At 35.1% G+C, this 19,082-nt stretch overlaps 1 protein-coding gene and 1 non-coding gene across 25 annotated transcripts; one reads left to right on the top strand and one right to left on the bottom strand.

The window, feature by feature from the left end:
- Positions 1-12,213: 12,213 nt before the first annotated feature.
- LOC133781086 (small nucleolar RNA R71) lies at positions 12,214-12,320 on the bottom strand. Its single transcript, XR_009869882.1, has one exon. It is a non-coding gene; the product is annotated as a small nucleolar RNA R71 (small nucleolar RNA).
- A 160-nt stretch (positions 12,321-12,480) lies between these two features.
- Positions 12,481-18,198, top strand: LOC133777847 (cold-responsive protein kinase 1-like). 24 transcript variants are annotated; one of them, XR_009868878.1, is made up of 7 exons: positions 12,481-12,760; positions 13,837-14,105; positions 14,271-14,413; positions 14,561-14,677; positions 15,887-15,927; positions 16,607-16,699; positions 17,924-18,198. XR_009868878.1 is itself a non-coding variant. In XM_062217598.1 (3 exons), the coding sequence occupies exons 1-3, from the start codon at positions 14,540-14,542 to the stop codon at positions 17,965-17,967; spliced, it is 369 nt and encodes a 122-aa protein (XP_062073582.1). In that variant the 5' UTR covers positions 14,420-14,539; the 3' UTR covers positions 17,968-18,198. The 24 variants fall into 24 exon arrangements, 1 of the variants encoding a protein (XP_062073582.1); XR_009868874.1 differs by having other exon boundaries at positions 14,220-14,413; XR_009868873.1 differs by having other exon boundaries at positions 14,205-14,413.
- Positions 18,199-19,082: the final 884 nt, after the last annotated feature.

The following is a 19,082-nucleotide window of genomic DNA, read 5'->3' as shown; positions in this document are numbered from 1 at the left end:
AAGTTCACTGTGGCATCAACAACATTTATGATCTATAAACTATCTCAAAACTACCTCAAATCTCAAAATTCACACTTAAGCTAACAACTCCAAAAGCCTTAACTTGATCATAGAATTTCACAGAGAAATAAAGTTGTAAATCTTACCTTAGCAAGGGTTTTGAGCCCTGAGCTAACTTCAAACTTGCTCCTAGTAAGATTCCTCAGTTCCCAACCCAAAATTTTAGAGATTCAACTCAAAATCCCAAAATCTTCCCAAGCACTATGAAGAGAGAAGAGAAACAGGAGAGAGAGGGCTGAGAAATTGTCTTAGAATATTCTAAGTGGTTTCTGGTTGTTTCTCTAAGAGCTAATTCTAACAAAAGCTTAAAGAATGACCAAAATGCCCTTATACTTGTCCTAAGCCTCTTAATGCCTTTAAGGTCAAACCCGTCATTTACCTCATTTCCTGCTAATCCTCAATTGGTCCTATAAATTCCCAATTAATCGCAACATGCCCAATTAATCACCAAATAATTACCCGTTACTCGGTAAATCCCAATTATACGCTAAGTTTCCCAAAATATCCCTAGGCTCACCGCGAGCCGCGTATTTAACCATGTCATGACTATTTCGCTAATCCGCTGACTAGGATCGCCTCGAACCGAATATCACAAATATATCCACATAATAATGTGGTCTCAATCATTTAACACATTTAATCACATTTATACCCTCAACATGTCAAAATTACAAACATGTCCTTATTAGCAAGAATGAGCCTGTATGCATATTTAATACACATAAACATGCATATATATTCATATTACCATATAAATCATGTATGACACGTAGTCACACATTTAATCAATTAATTCCACGCATATATATACATCCAATTATGCCCTCCCGGCACACTAATCAAGACACTAAGTCTTATTAGAAAATTTGGGATGTTACAAGGCCGAGACCTCCTTTTGCAGGCTTAGGTAGGGGCAGAGGCCCTAGTGAGCAAAAGAGAAAGAGTCCAAATACACTTTCATCTCCAAGGCTAGATACGAGGCCATGAGGCATATAGACAGGCTGCCAGGGTGGCGGTGAGTCTTGGAAAGCATTCCTAGAGAGTACTCAGTGCAGGAGGCACCATATTGGGGAATGTCGGGAGAAGGCCTTCTTTGTCTACGGGATTGTGGGACATCTAAAGAAGGATTGCCCGAAGGCCAGGAAAGAAGAGCCCAAGAAGGTGGACAGCCTGATGCCAACTCGGGTGTTCCCCCTGACTCAGGCAGAGGCCAAGGCTAGTTCCTTGGTGGTTTTAGGTTAGCTTTCTAGTGCTAGGACCATTTATACTATTTTGATTGATTTGGGTGCTACACACTCCTTTTTTGCTAGTAGGATTATTGATGGACTTTGTAGGCCTTGCGACTTTTATCCTGTGGGGTTTAGTACTTTACTGCCTAGTCGGAGTTAGGTTTTTCCAGGAGATGGGCCAGATCATTACTAGTGATTGTGGATGGTAGAGAGTTTTCAGTTGACTTGATAGAGTTGGTTATGACTGACTTTGATATGATCTTGGGTATGGATTAGTTAGCCAATTATGGGGCAACGATAGATTGCAAGAAGAAGATGGTAACCTTTGAGCCTGAGGGTGAGGATCCCTTTGTATTTGTTGCCACTTTGCATGGATCCCATATACTTATGATATTTGTACTTAGAGCTAGATACCTATTACAGGGGGATGCATAGGATTCTTAGCTAGTGTGGTGGATACCACTTAGGTCATGCCCATGGGACCAGGATTGACTAGATTAGTTTGTGAGTTTCTGGAAGTTTTTCCAAAGGATCTACTAGAGTTACCTCCACACAGGAAGATAGAGTTTGTGATTGAAATGCCACCATGGACAGAGCTAGTGTCTAGGGCACCGTATAGGATGGCTCCAGCAGAGCTGAAGGAACTAAAGGTTCAGTTACAGGAATTACCAGACATGCGTTTTATTAGGACCAATTTCTCGCCAGGAGGCGCACCAGTCCTCCTTGTAAAGAAGAAAGTTGGTTCTCTAAGAATGTGTATCGATTATAGAGAACTGGATAAGTTAACTATCAATAACCGGTATCCTATGCCAAGGATTGATTATCTGTTTGATCAGTTATTGGGTAGGATTGTATTCTCCAAGAAAGATCTTCGATCTAGTTATCACCAGCTGAGGATCAGGGAGGAAGACATAATGAAGACAACTTTTCACACTAGATATGAGCATTATGAGTTTCTGGTGATGTCATTTGGTCTGACTAATTTCCCAGCAGCATTTATGGATATGATGAACAAAGTGTTCAAAGATTACCTAGATCGGTTCGTGAACGTCTTTATCAATGATATACCAGTATACTCTCAGTTAGAATCAGAGCACGAGCATCATCTTAGATTAGTACTACAGAGGTTGAAAGAGCACAGGGTATATGCGAAATTCAAGAAGTGTGAGTTCTAGTTACCACATGTGAATTTCTTAGGTCACATAGTCAGTAAGGGTGGAATTATGGTGGATCCAATGAATATTGAGACAGCCAGAGATTGGCCGAGGTAGAAGAATGCTTCAGAGATAAGAAGTTCCTTGGGATTGGCAGGTTATTATAGACGCTTTGTGGAGGGGCTTTCCAAGATTGTGTCACCAGACAGAGTTGACACATAGGAATCAGAAGTTCATATGGTTAGACAGGTGTGAGGACAACTTCCAGAGATTGAAGATGAATCTGATCTCCACTCCACTTCTGATTCTTCTTGCAGATTAGGACAAGTTTGTGGTTTATTGTGACACCTCGAGGCAGGGCCTAGGTTGTGTCCTTATGTAGACATGGAAGGTGATTGCCTATGCATTACATTAGATGAAGGAGTATGAGTAGAGGTACCCCACACATGATCTATAACCTGCAGCAGTGGTTTTTACACAGAAGGTGTGGCAGCACTACTTGTATGGTGAGAAGTGTGAGATATACACAGATCACAAGAGTTTGAAATACGTCTTCACTCATAATGACTTGAACATGACGCAGAGACGTTGGTTAGAGCTGGTGAAGAATTATGATTGCGAGATCCTCTATCACCTAGGGAAAACCAATGTGGTGGCATGTGCCTTAAGCCATAAGGGCCCAAGACAGTTTGGAATGACCCAACTAATTCTAAGACTTTGGACCATTAAAACTACTGTACATAGACACTATTCTTAAGAAAACAAATATATGAAACATTCATAACTTTATAAAAGAAACTATAAAGGAAAATGTTGAAATACATAAATTTAGGGTATGGGATCCCATTGTTTGACAAATAAAACATAACTTTAACTTAAATAAATTTGTTACAAAACCAAGTGCGGAAATTACATAGAAAACATAATTAGAAAGATTGAAAACAACGTCATCCTCGAATCGTTCACGTAGTCCACCAACTCCATTCTTCCTCAATACACAACCCCAAGCAGCCAAGAATCCTTCCGCCGCCATAACTATTATCCTGCATACATAAAAATAAAGGAATGAGCCTAATGCCCAGCAAGGAAAATCTACTAGAAACATAAAACATACACATAAACTATATCATAAACATATGACATATACTACTACAATGGCCATTATACTACTTGGGGCTTGTAAACTAAACAAGTCATATGCCCAATAGATTGGTGGGGTCCTGCTAGCTAAGCAAGTCATATGCCCATAATTTATTGGGGCTTGTTAGCTATACAAGTCATATGCCCAAGGTCTATCAATATACATAATATAACATTACATAGCATAGTATAACATAAGATAATATATAAACATATCATATAAACATATAAAATTCTATCCTGTTTTCCTTACCAATACCGGGATTTATGAGAACAAGGGCGGGATTTGGAACGCTCCTAAAACCAACAATAAGAAGGTGAGTATTCTAAAGAAAAGAGATGATGACAAGAGGACTAAACCACCGAGAAGAAACTTACCGACAAGAAATCTTAAGTTCAAAGAACTTAAATACCTAACCAAGATAATGAAAAATAATGAGTTAGAATTTAAGTAAAGAAAATTATAAGAAACTGATGAAACATACAGAAATGAACTAGGAATAGGAATACCTTTGAATGCACTAGAACCGAACTACACCTCGATATCAAAAAACACATTATTAACCTTACTTCCCAAGTGTTTATAAAGCTTAAAATGATAAAGCTTATAACCCTAACCCAAGTGTTTATCACTCAAAAGTAAACCTAGCAGCTTGAAGGCTCTGAACACAGCTTGAAGAATGAGAGATATGGCTGGGTACTAGGTCCTATTTATAGATTTTCAAGGAGTGTAAAGATCTTCTTTTAGCTTGAATAAAAATAATGAATATTACTTGAAAAACATTTGAATATTTGTTCAACAAAGGCTTAAAACATGGTCAAAAGGTTCAAAGGCTTATCAAGAGGTTAAGGAATAAAATGAGCTCGGTTTCAAAAATATTTGAAATATTTGCCCTAGGTCCGATATATCGCCCATAGTAGGCAATATATCGCCTGGGCTTATATCCCTAGGCTCGTCGATGTGTTTGTGCGAAATTACGTGTTTTTCATATTCCCCTTGTGGCGATATATCACCCCTAGAGCTGTGATATATCGGCATACTCTGAAATATTATACACGCTATTGCACTTTTTTAGCCTATTTTGAATTGGGTAAAAAACTTTGACTGAGTCATATAACGATTTCAAAGCTGCTGGCAGGTTCTGGGGTTTTCAAATATTTCTCTTATAAAACTATTCATCAAAAATGCTTAATTTCTCAATAAACATGCACCCGAAAAGTGTCATGATCTTATTGGTTCTATCTAAACCTTATATTATAATAAATGACATCTTTATAATCAGCTATATTAATCAAACCTTATGTTATAATTAATATTCTTAAACTATAGGTTAAACTTATAAAATCTATAAGTGTTGCTACGAGTGTTCAACTAAGTCCTAGCTTGAACCAAAATCCATAGTAATAGACACACTATAACTACTACTACAACTACCTAACTAGTTAAATAAAGTTATGAAACTCTACATAGTTGTAAAGTGTGAGACAGATATCTAAGGAGTTGGCAAAGGATATGACTAGAGCAGTATTGAGTTAGTGGTGGGCCAGTTAGCCAACATCACCCTGCAGTTTACTCCTTTATAAAGGATCAAGGAGAAACAGTTGAGTGACCCACAGTTTGGAATGATTAGAGGGGACGTCGTAGCTGGAGTGGCTAAGGACTATACAGTGTCAGTCATGGGTTTTTTGAGATACAAGGATCGGATATGTATTCTAATGGACACTGGGATCAGACGAGAGATTCTGGATAATTTTCATACTACCCCTTATTCTCTACATCTAGGTACCACGAAAATGTACCAGGATCTGAAAGATTTATATTGGTAGCTTGGGATGAAAAGGGACGTGATTAAGTACACGGTGAAGTGCCTGACCTGCCAACAGATCAAGGCAGAGCATCATAGACCAGCAGGGATGCTACAACCTCTAGATATCCCAGAGTGGAAGTGGGAGGACATCACGATGGATTTTATGGTGGGATTGCCCAGGACAGTGGGCCAGCACAATTCAATCTGGATCATTGATGATCGGTATATGAAGTCAGCCCACTTCTTACCATTGAGGACAAACTACATTGTTGACCAATTTGCAGATCTCTATGTGAGAGAGATAGTACGTCTTCATGGGACTCCGAGATCTATTGTGTCAGATAGAGACCCTATCTTTACTTCCAAGTTTTGGGAAAGTTTACAGAAAGCGATGGGTACACGGTTGAAGTTCAGTACAACTTATCATCTCAGACTGACGGTCAGTCTAAGAGGACTATTCAAATAGTAGAGGACATGCTGAGAGCATTTGTATTAGACTTTGAAGGGTCATGGAGTAAATATTTTCCTCTGATAGATTTTTCCTATAATAACAGCTACCAGTCGACTATTGGAGTGGCACCTTATGAGATGGTGTATGGTAGGAAGTGTAGATTGTCCATTCACTGGGATGAGATTGGTGAGAGAAAATATTTGGGTCCTAAGGCAGTTCAGAGAACCACTAAGGTTATTTAAAAGATTAGAGCTCGGATGCTTGCATCTCAAAGTAGATAAAAGAGTTATTCAAACCCAAAGTGGAGGAACATGGAGTTCCAAGTGGGAGACTATGTCTTCCTTGGGGTTTCACTACTGAGAGGGGTGAAGAGATTTAGGAAGAAGGGCAAGTTGAGCCCTAGGTTTGTTGGACCGTTTGAGATCCTGGAGAGGATTTGTCAAGTGGCCTATATGTTGGCCTTACCCCTGGCACTTTCTAGTGTGCACAACGTGTTTCATAGTCCCATGTTGAGGAAGCATTTATCAGATGGGACACATGTGTTAAGTTACGAGGATCTGGAACTGGAGACAGATTTTTCCTATGAGGAGTAGCTAGTTCAGATTTTAGACATGAGGGACAAGGTCCTGAGGAACAAGACTATACCTTTGGTTAAGGTATTATGGAGGAACAACAAGGTCGAGGAAGCGACCCAGGAACTAGAGTCGGATATGCAGAATTAGTATCCCAAGTTGTTCAGGTAAAATTTCAAGGATGAAATTTCTGTAAGGAAGGGATAGTTGTAACGTCTCAAATTACCTAATAAGACTTAGGGACTTGATTAAGGGGACATGATGGAAAATTATGTGATTTATTTATGAAATATGTGTTTATGTGATATATATGCGTGTCATTATATGTCTATGTGAGTTATAGTATAATATAACTAGATATGCATGTGGGCCCGTTTCTTACTAGAAGGGCATTTTTTGTAATTTGGCCTGCTACAAGTATATTTGGAATATATGTGCATATATGTGATATATGTGTGAGATCACATTATTATGTGGATATATTTAGGTTACTCGGCACGAGGCAATCCTAGGGAGCAAGTTAGCGGGAAAGTCACAAGGGGACCAAATACCTGACTCAGGGGTGAGTCAAGTGGTAGTTTAGGTATTTTGTGCATTACCAGGATATCAGGTAATGGGAATAAATATTCAAGGATATATTCGGAGTTAGGGAGATTAGGAGGGAAGATCAGGAATTTTGACCATTTTACCCCCGGGGACATTTTGGTACCTTGAACCTCGGGATTTACTTAGAGTTACTTGAACTCTATGTAACCCCACAAATACAGAAACACAAACACATTCACTCAACAAACTCTCTCTCTCTCTCTCTCTCTTTCTCATGTATACTCTCTCTCTCTATTCATTAGGAATTTCTTGCGATCTAAGAGCAATCGAAGCTAGCTTAGGCTCGGGATTACTTGGGGAAAAGCTTAGCATCGTTTTGGACAGCAGAGGAATTTATTTCTAGCCTCAATTCTCTGTGTTTTCTCTGGTTTTATTTCAGATTTAGAGTTTTGAAAACTCAATTATGAGTTGGAGATTTGGTGAGGTTTTGGCAAAGTTCAAGCTTGGGTTTTGTGGGTATTGAGGTGTTGAGTTGATTGGGAACTTTTATTTTGGATTTAGCTATGTTTGGATAGGTTTTTTGTGAGATTTAGCTTGAATAAATGAGGGTAAAATCTAGGTGTTCATGTTGAGCCGCGACCCTGTACTTGAGGCGCTGCGACACACATGAACAAACAAAGAAGGATGTGTTGCTCTGCCATTTTGAGTCGCGACGCCTTTAGGGGTGCGTTGCGGTGCGTGTGTCCATAGGAGAGCCCTTGGGCTCTCTAATTTGGGGAGGGCTACGACTCTTTTACCTTGGGTCGTGGCGCTTTAAAGGGTTTTGAGCCCCGGAAAGGTTTTGAGTTCGGGAACTCAAACCTAAGGGCTCCGAATTGATTCTGTTACCAAGTTTAGTAGAATTCGATGTCCCAAAGGCTAGGACTCTATCCAGAAGCCTTTATTCGCTCGTTATTGGTGGGATTCTATATTATTTTTGTGACTAGGTTATTGATAGGGGCTTAGAAACGGGATCGTACTCGAGGGTCATTCTTATTATACGTTGCACTCGGACCTAAGGTAAGAAAATTGCACCCAATACGTGATATATGCAATTAGGGCTTGGCCTGGTTGTTAAATGTAATATGAATAGGGCTCGGGCCCCTGAGAATGAATGTGATTAAGGTTATGTTTGTGCTCATTGATTAGGCATGCTTGAGTGCTCTGTGTCTGGATAATTGTTTAATGATATATGATTGTTTGCATTATCTGCGCAATCAGGGCTTGGCCCCGTTAAGGAACATGGTTATTACTATGTTTGTATTTAATTAGCTGAGATATATGATTAATATGTATGCATGCTTGTATTGTCTGAGGTATGCTTATCTGTTTATCTGGTTGTCAGAGTATATGGTTAAGGCCTTGACTTATTTGTCAAGGGTGGCAATAGCGCGCTGTGCACTGGACGAGAGGCGTTGGCCTAATCAGGGACGTACTATTACGTTGGCTGATGCTATGGTCATTTGGAAAGAACAAAACACTTGGGTTGCTCTATGGCTAGTTACTCATAGCTAGGGTAAAGGGCCTCGGGTGACTCTATGGTCACATAACTAGGGAATAGGGCCCTGGATTGACTCTATGGTCATCTATTCAGGGCAACGAACCCCAGATTGATCCTATGATCATTTATTTTTATTTGTATGCATGCATGCATGAGTAGGTTATTACTACTAGACATGTTAGATATGCATCTGGAATTTGTATTTATTGCTCATGCACATGATTAAAATTTCTTGCTGAGCCTTGGCTCACGGGTGCTATGTGGTGCTGGTATGGGAAAAGGAAAGCTGGAACAACTATGAGTTGGAGAGCTTCGGTGATGCCGTGTACATACGTGGCTACTCAACCACCATGATGCGGGATTTCTTGGAGGAACTAGGGTTGTGTCCCTTATTTTGCCATTTAGGTGGGCTGATTATAACTTTTGAACTATAATAACCATTTTAAACATTTGTGTTAAATTATTTTGGGATCCCATGTATGTACTAAACTTTTAAATAAAAGTTCAACGTTTACTTTTGACCAAAATTTTTAACCCCAACCCTTGTCACTAACCTTAGTTACACGTTTATAACTAAGGGACTTGATTAGCAAGTCTGACACTATTTAAAATACACAGTGTAACAGTCCTGGATTAGGAGGATGTTACAATGCATATAGACTTATATAAATGAGATCCTACATAACTTTCTATAAATGACATCTCATCTCATCTGATTTTCTCAAGTGACATAGTATTTACTATCTATATATCTATAAATATAACAAAACATGCATCTAATGTAATAAAAAAAATAGGAAAATTGTACCTTAATAAAACATGTGTAATAAAAAATTAATTAAAGACAATAATTTCAATAAACAATAATTTGAATAATTTTATTCTCTTTTTCTTATTCATCACTTGTTGGACTTTTGGAAAAGTAAAAGTTTTAGTCTTGGCATAGACAGTTTAATTTTTAATGAAAGAAAAATCCACTTTGAAATTGATGTAACTACATAAACTGGTATTTTCGCAAGAGGGCACCAATAGAAAATACCACCATGGTGAAGTTGCTTGGAATAGATAAACTAAGCACTCATTAATCTTGTTTTTCTCATACTTAACAAACGAAGTCCTCCTCTAAGAATATGGTAGTTTCTCTTTATCCTATTACCGTTGGAAATTCTCAATCTATCATTCACACTCTTCTTCCTCTCATCATCATCATCAAAAGAGTACTAATGCTCATGTCTTGAAAAATAGACCAACTTGATGAGGGATCTGCCAATACTCTCACATCAGTTTTCATATGAGATTCTAATAGTCCTCAAATCCATTTGAATATCGTATATACAAATTTCTTAAGAGAGAGAGGTAGTGAGTAGGTGACCCTGCTTTTGGATCCGTGAAATACATCGCCTTCAAGAATTGACTAAGAATTTATGCTTAGTTAAAAATTAAATAGAAAGGAAAAAATAAAGTGCAAATATGAAATTAAGCAACAACAAATAAAAAAATATTTTAAAAGGAAAATCACCTTGCAATTAGCATAATTATCAAAAATAAATTATGCCTAATTGATACTCACCATATTCTACAGAATCCCTTTATTGAATGTTCCAAGAAACAATCATTTTGTTCAATTTAAAAGGAACCAATATGAAACAAATCCAAACATTAAAAAGAGAAAAAGATGATGATGCATACCTCCAATGTCCAAAACCAAATATGCCTTGCATGACAACTTTGCTAAGTGATAGAGTAGTTTTTATAGTGTTTTAGAGAGTTGTTTTTGTAAAATTTTGAGCTTATTTAGTTATGTTTGTGCAATATGACGTTTTTGTTGCTTGTGTTTGATAATATTTCAGGATTTATGGAAAAATGGATAAATGATCGTGCTTAGTTTTGAAAAGATGTGATTTGGTGAAAAAAAGGGTATTTGAGCCGCCACGCTAAGCATTAGAGTCGCAGCACTGCGATTAGACAGAAACGACGAATCTTGAGAAGTCGAGGGCTGCGACGCTACATCTGAGAGTTATGGCGCTATTGGTTGGAAAATTTGAGCCACGACGCACCAGTATTAGAGCCGCGATGCTTGTTGAGGTACAGACCAGATAGATTTATGTTCCTCGACATGGGTCACAGTGCAAACTTACGGGGCTGCGGCGCTTGAGGCGGTCAATGTGCAGATTATGTCATTTTAAGCAAGAGAAAAAGTGGAATTTCACGTTAAAAGCACAAACTACCATTTAAGAATATTATGATGATTTCTGAAAGAAAAAAAAACCCTAAGAGGAGACTGAAGGAACACTCTGTGGAGGAAAAAGCGTGGAGATCAACTAGTTCTATCATTCTTTTTCTTTTTCTTCTTTTACTTTCTCTTGTAATGATGTTTATATTTAGTTTGATGGATTTGATTATTTTTAGCATAAACTAATTTTCTTATTTAGGGTGTTAGTGGAATTTCTTAAAACCTTATGATTATCTAATGCAATTTTTATGACTTTACTGTCCATATTGTGAATTGTTTGACTTGTGTTTAATGCTTGGGAATGCTTGATCACTATTTATATAATTTTAACCTGAGATCTGAAAAGTTAATGATCAATATGCTATAGTCAAATAATCATAGATTTATATTGGACGAGAGTACCCATATGATTTATGTAGGTTAGGGATTACATGTTTAATGACTGTAATATGTTAGTTTCCCACAAAGATGCAGGATATTGCTTATTGTAGAGAATTATATGTCCTAGTAAGAATATAATTTACAATTGTAATTCACATTAGAGAGGCATAGGTAGATAGTTGATGAAGTTAATAACCCTAATTCTTAATCTAATGAATTTAAATTTTAGTATTGATTCTCTATTGTTCTATTTTATTATGTTATTGTTGTATTCCCTTAGTTTTATAAATTTTGAATGCATTCTTTGTTGAATAAATTAGAATTAAGGATTAATTTTTGGTAGTTAATAACAGTCTTCGTGGGAACGATACTTGATTTCTCATAGTATTACTTGTTATGATTGCGTATACTTGCGTACATAATTTCCACAACAAGTTTTTGGTGCCGTTTCCAGGGACTGTATTATTAATATCAATATAGTTGATTTTATTTTAGTACTTATTCGGTTTGTTGCTTATATTGTGCTTTCAGTAAATATTGGTATATGCGATGAAGTAGACAAAATGAATTGATACCGGTAGATCTTGAAATTGAAAGAACTTGTAGACAAAACTGAAAGATTAAGAAAAGGCTCAACTTTTCCATGGCTGAGAATCAAGGAAATGCATGGAACAATGCTGCCAATGTTAATAATATTCCAAATGTTGTAGAGGTTCCAATGGAACAAGGACCAATGAAGCTTAAAGACTATTTGCTTCCTACTGTCACTCAAGTGCATTCATGCATCAAATACCCCATTATTGCTACGAATAATTTTGAGATCAATCTGGCAATATTACAAATGGTGCAGTCTACTGTTCAGTTTGGGAGGTTGCCTACTAAACACCCTAATTTGCATATAGCCAATTTCTTGGACCTGTGTGCAACGTTTAAGATGAATGGGGTGGGTGATGATGTAATCAGACTGAGATTATTCTCATTTTCTCTACGAGACTGAGTGAAGAGTTGGCTAATTCCGCTAGAAGCCAATTCTATCACAATATGGGAGGAGTTAGCCCAGAAGTTCCTAGCAAAGTTTTTCCCTCCAGCAAAAGCTGCAAAGTTGAGAGGAGAAATTAATAATTTCTACCAGACGGAAGGGGAATCGTTGTATGATGCATGGGAGAGACTCAAAGAGTTGTTAAGAAAGTGCCCGCATCATGGTATAAAAAAGTTGATGCTTGTCCAAAAATTTTATAATGGGTTGAATGGTACCACTACAACAATTTTTAGTATATATTAAAGTAAAAAAATAACACATCTTTAAAAGTGTTATTAATAGAAGATTAAAAAAAACACATAATAAAATTTTTAGCACCATATGAAATATACCTAGGCGCCAAATGAAAATTTTTTGGGTCTAATTTCTCTCAGCCAAAATTTAATACCTAAACCAACATACCCAAACAATTTCTCTCAGCCTCCATTGCCGCCTCTCTGCCTCTCTTTCTTACACTCTGTTGCAGAGCTTATTCTCCTCCATTCACTTTCTTTCACACACTTATCCTCTCTCACTCTTGTCTCGTCTCATCTATCTCTGCCTCACAATGTCGGTACGAGCTTCCGGAACACACAACGGCGGTATACTTGAGTTTATGTCCTTCTAGGTAATTTTTTTCTTCATCTTCTTTATTTAGAACCTAATTAATCTGAATACTTGAGTTTATTTACTTTGCTACAATGTCTGAAGCTGATGTTTATAGTGATTAGAAATTTTCCTGTCCTGCTAACAAAAGAAAATCGCTCATTTTTGTGTGCTTTGTGATGAACTTACGCAATTCAACGATACTCTCAGAAGGTCATTTGACTTAAATATGGGTATCGTTTGAATTATTTTTTGTTAAAGAAACTTTTTGATGCATACAATTATGGAAAGAAAAATAATGATGATGATGAAGATTTATATAAAATGCTTGGCTTTTACTATGTAATTTGGTTGTGGATGATTAATGTTAATATTATTTGCTCTTTGTGTAGTTGTTTACTTTGTTCAGTGAATGAAATTATCTAAGGGGCTTAGATCCTCGTAATATCTGGCTCTGTATTTGTTGTGTAAGATGTTTTTGGGAATTTTGTGCTCTGGCCATTGTGCCCTTTCCAAGCATTCATTTTGATTAACTTTTGGTTTGAGATTTGATTATATCACGTTATGTTATGTGCTATCTGTTGGGATGGAGAAAGGATGCATTTACGGTGGGTTTACCACAGAATTGCGTGGATGATTTTGAAGAAATAAATGCAAATATTCAACGTGCATGGATCAAAATGTCTGAGCTATTTAAGGTTCATGGGAAGGCTTTGATGCCCTCATTTTGATATGGAAGAGAAGATCAATGAACAATTGAGGCTCTTACACAAAAGATTACAAATTTGTTGAGAAAGTCCAAAAAGAGATTACAGAAATTTTTAGCCAGAGGGTCCTTCGAGGAGTCTAATGTTATGAAAAATGTACATGTATTGTTTTCATGGTTAATCTTTGCTGCCATAAAATTCCCACTTATTTTTGTGTAATGCTTTAGTTATTTTATGAGTTAAATTCTAGTTTCTTTATACTCAAAAGGTAAATAGTACTAGTATGCATGGTTTTTAATTTCATCACGTTGGAGTGGATTAGGAGAAATTTTTAAAGCCATTATCATATACAGAAAATTCTATGGATTTATTGTATTCTTCTGTCTTGCAGATTGATCGATATTGGAAAATTATGACAATGATTACTTACAATAGATCTTCAGAACCTTTCAGTGGATCTTAGGAAAAAACAATCAACATATTTGAAGCATTTACGACAGCAAAAGGATGTATGCTATTTATTTATTCCAAAGACCTATAAGGTTAGAATATGAGAGAACTACCTTAAAATCCATCTTTTTTGGGCTAGAAAAAGTACTTATTGCATACCTGTGCAAGGTACTTATGGTCCCTCTATTTCAGCCATTAGTGCCAGCCCAGGTAATATGTAGTGAAATATTTTGGATGCAATTCTTAAAGTCAGTTTTCTTCCCATAAAAGTTTAATTCTTGAGTTGATTATTGAGCTTCCATCATGAAGATTTCATTCCCACAGTCAGTAACAAACCTCCAACCAAGACGGATAATGGGACTATTCTGATTTTAGGATCTCCAACCAAGAAGAACAAGAGGACTGATTGATTGTAGGGGCTTCTGTTGGTATTGGGGTTTCAATATTTTTCTGTGTGTTGGGAATTCTATATTTTCTTCAAAGAAAAAAGAATTCTCAAAACAACTACAACAACGAAGGTATTCTTATTACCTTAATGCCATCCAACTGTCCCAAATGTTAAAGAAACTGCAATAATATGGCTTGTAATAGAGAGATTAGTACACTTCAACGTGTTTGAAAATGTATATGATGTGTATCACCTTATGTTTGGTTTGCATGCAAAGATTTTAGGGATGGATGTTAAACCATTGACTTTCAATTATGCTGAGCTGAAGATGGCTACTAATGACTTCAGTTCTGCTAACAAGTTGGGAGAGAGAGGATTTGGACTTGTCTACAGGGTATGTCATTTCTCTAATGAAAATTCAATTGCCCAACTCAAGAATTGTTATGTAATGTTCCATACTGCATTGAGTAGTTGGAACAAATTTTTAGGTAGACTTTCTAACCTCTCTCCCTCTCTCTCTCAACATATGTTCATAATCATTTTGTATTGTTAGTCAGTAAATTTTGTAGTAGATAACTTGAATCATAAATTTTGACTTATCTTTTAGAGTAGGAAGAGGATGACTAAAGTATGATAAATGCTTTTATGAGTAGTTTTTCTATATACACATATTCGGTCTACTTGCATCCAACATTTGATGTCGAATTCATGATATAAATTATTTACTCTTATTAAACTTAGTAGTTATTGGAATTGTTTTATATTGAATTGTGAAGGTGCGTTCTAATATTCTTATATGTGATTCCTTCATTATTATAAATGTTATTATAACGACCAAATTAACACACACGAATTATTGATGTGAAGTATTATTTTCTGTTAGGTTGACTCGATACCAGCAATAGTATTTGGTTGTACATATGATCCTTTAACTATTTACACTTCTAATATCTTTGCCATCCTAGGTAATTCTTGCTTCTACTTTTATGGAAAGTGTCTTGAAAACTAGATGATAGTTTATGCGGGAATCATTTTTAATATATATTTTCACTGATTATAATTGTCTTAAATGTTATATATCTTAGTAAAATCCTTCTAGTTGTTTTAGTTTACAAGAAAAAGCCACATTAATCACATTGAATATGGGCATTTTCCAAAACACGTTATTGTTTCCATTAATAAAAAGCAGGCCTTTTGCAAATAATAGAAAAAAGGTGGGACTTTAAAAATTTTGGTACAACAACGTGCACCCTGATTAAAAATAATTTACCCTCTCCACCCTTCAGCCTCTTCAGTTCCCCTTTCTCTCTTCCTTTCCCTTTGTCTCTGCCATGACTCTATCTCGCCAGTCTCTCTCCTCGACCCCTCTCTCAATTGTCACTTTCTTTCCTCAGCCCTTCTCTCTTCTCGGCAAAGCCCTTCCCACCGCTATTTGTAAGATATATATGTTCTATATTTGATTTATAATTTTTTTGGGTTGGACATTAGCAAAGCCCTAGCAGGCTTTGAAATCCCCAATTAATAGCCTCATTTGTTTGCATAAATGTATTTTCATCTTCAAAAATATATCTCAGTTCTTGTTTTTATATTCTGTAAATTGTAGAGATGGTGGAGACAACTGACTTAACATTAATGTAGTTGCAGGTACTTATTTCTAAAGCTTAAGATCTATAACTAGTATTTCTGGATTCAATGCTAGATTTTCATAAACTGTGTTATTTCCATTTTTCTTCTTCATTTTTCTTGTTTATCTTTTTATCTTGTAGAAGATGAAATATCTTAGGGCTAGAATCATTTCTGTGAAATTGGTGAAAGTTCTGGTCTATTTTATATTGATTATCTTAAGATCATGCCTTTTTAGCAAATTTGACTGCTTATAATGTTGATTATATGGGTTCCATATCCATGATTTGAATGTTTAAATATTAAAGTTGAGAAATGTTGATCTTAGGGTTATTATTGGAAATTTTTTATTCTTTTATTTATTTTACTATTGTTACTAGGCTTTTTATTTTGAGATTGGGAGTTGTAGGATTTTGTATCTATAATTTTTCATTGATTCGATGTTTGAGAGGATCTAGGGATATAGGGCTAGTCGATGAAAATAAGATAAAAATGATTTGAACTCCTCTCATTATGTAGTTACGGTATAATAGTTCTCCATTTGAAAATAGACTGAGTTCATTTAAATAATTTTTTCCATTTAATGTTCTGTGCCACAACTCAGTGTCTTCTTTATATAGTAATATTTGTGTACCTTTTTATTTGTTTGCCATTGATTCATTTAAATATTAACAGAGCTTTTACTACTTTACTTTTGTAGGACTAATGAGAATAATTGCTAGGATACATATGCTTGGGGCACTAAACGGTGTGAAGATGGACTTGGCAAATGTTGCTTCCCCTTTGCTTATAGGTATAAGCAATTTTTTACATTCTTGTATATATTATAGAGCTCTATTATTTTATCTTGATTTAAGTTATGTCCAATTTGGTTTTTTATGTGCTTAAGGTTTTATGTGAGATTGTATATATTTGAAGCTATTGTGATAATGCATCCTTCTCTTGTAGCTTTGTACTTTTCAAAGTATTTTTGTTGTTTTATAGTTTATTGCCTAAGTTTATTATTGTAAATTTATTATACATTTGGAAGTTGTATTGTATTAGTTGCACAAATGTATTTGGCCAGGAAAATATTCAAGGTGATTCTCAATGCATGACCTAGATGATGTACTTCTTAATATTGATTCTGGTTTTGATATGTATTTACTTGTATGAACTATGATCATTAATTTTTGTTGGATAGTGACAATATAGATAGTAGTATACATTGGCTTAAGAAACACTAGACATGTTTCAATTTTTTTTCTTGCACTCCTTTGACATGTTCTTAGCCTAACTTTCTTCTACATTTATGTTAGATCCTTGTTTGAATTGATTATACTTGAGTTTAAGCTTTAATTGATCTAGTTTTGTAATCGATATAATATATGTGTATATATAAAGATATTTGTACATGTTTATGTATATGAACATCAATTCTCTGTTTTCATTAGAGCTATTGAATATATATGATTGGTATTGAAAAACCTAGAAGACAAATGTGTTGTTAAGGTTTATTTATGGTTAGATTAAGTTTCCATTTTATGCTTAGATTAACTTTTAAGTATGTACAATTAGTAGAGTTACCAAATTTTCATGAATATTGGTCACCTTATGTATACTTTTCATTTTATTATTGACTTTATCATCAAAAAAATTATTAATACATGATTACCCTGTAATTGTATTCATATGGTATATATTATTACCACTGCTTGATTGTTCATTTATGTTAATAACATACAAAACAAGAATTGAAAAAAAGGTTGAGATGATCAAAATATTATGATCATATATATTTTCAAGTACCTAGTACAAAGAACTCTTTACTTGATTAAAGAGAAAACATAAAGTTAAGGTCTACCGATTGAATGATGATGGAAAATGGGATGAATAACTAGTATAGAAGATGCTATAGGTAGTATAATTGCATGGCCAGCTGATAAAGTCATAATTAGTTAATTAACTTTTTTTATGTACTCTTTTAGTTTACTATTAACTTTAAGTTGAAGTATTAATTATTTAAATTTTGTTGTAGCTAAGCAAATAAACTCCCAACAAAGACTAGTGCACAAAGGATGATGAATGGAATGATGGAGCAAGTTTCATGCATAGTTTACTTTTGTGTATCTTGTAGGGTTTCTGTTTTTCATTTTTGAAGTAAAAGATTATAAAACTTTATTATGTTATGCTTTCAAATTTAAGTTAGAACTAAGATCTCATGAAGTAGACACATTCATGGTTTGAATTAGTTATTGTTTAATGTAATACTTATGGTTTATTAATCTATTGAGAATTACATTTTATGATTAATTTTGATTTTTTTTTATCAAAATACAATAATGAAAATCTTTTAATTAAAAAAAAACCTTATAAGTATACTTATCAATATAAAATTTAAAATATATTATCCAGACTAAAGTAACAAAATTTTATTACTATATGTTATGATTTAGAAACATATTATAAGCGTAACAAATCGTTATGATTTATATCATATAACAAACTAAAAATGTTATCAAAATAATCAAATGTAACAGTTGAAAAGTGTTGTGCAAAAAGTATAAGATTAAACTTCAAATGTATAACCAAATACTCTAACTAAATGTTATTATTTGAATATTATAGCAACTAAAAATGTGTTATTGAATAGTTTAAGATAACATCGAACATAACATTCGAATACTGTTATAGAAAAGATATGACTTTTAATAACAGGGGCTATGTTAGCATTTTCAGAAGCGTTATCAATACTCCTGGTTAGCAGTTTTTAAGTGTTATGAATATTGTTTTTTCTTGTAGTGTACTACTCGTACCATAATAGATGTTGCAGGAGGAGGTTTGTTCATGAGCAACAGTGCTAATGAAGCTTATTAATTGTTAGAGAAGATGGCGATGAATAACTACCAGTGGCCAACTGAGAGGGGACAACCAACGAAGGTGGCTGGTATGATTGATTGGATGTTATTTCAATACTTACAGTGCAAGTGGCATCTTTAAAGAAACAATTACAATAGACCAATCTCCCATCCCAAGCCATGCAAGTACATAGTTTATGTAGGGCATGTGGGGGTGCCAATCTATTAAATCAGTCTCCTCCCATGAATATGAAAAATTATATCAGTGTGTTTAGTTTTGAAAAATTAGGTAGTTTTAATATATAGACATGGAACAAGTTATTTATCGTTACATAATAA

Source organism: Humulus lupulus, chromosome 5 (genome assembly GCF_963169125.1).
Source record: "Humulus lupulus chromosome 5, drHumLupu1.1, whole genome shotgun sequence".
In the NCBI taxonomy this organism is placed as follows: Eukaryota; Viridiplantae; Streptophyta; class Magnoliopsida; order Rosales; family Cannabaceae; genus Humulus; species Humulus lupulus.
The sequence above is the reverse complement of the archived record's forward strand: the minus strand, read 5'-3'. Positions and strand labels throughout refer to the sequence as shown.

Bases quoted from the DNA above. Each gene is read 5' to 3' on its own strand.
- LOC133777847 (XM_062217598.1), top strand. From the start codon at position 14,540: ATGTTTGGTTTGCATGCAAAGATTTTAGGGATGGATGTTAAACCATTG. The intron at 14,772-16,606 runs GTAGACTTTCTA...TTACTTTTGTAG, and splicing joins TAGTTGGAACAAATTTTTAG to GACTAATGAGAATAATTGCT. The intron at 16,700-17,923 runs GTATAAGCAATT...ATTTTGTTGTAG, and splicing joins TGCTTCCCCTTTGCTTATAG to CTAAGCAAATAAACTCCCAA.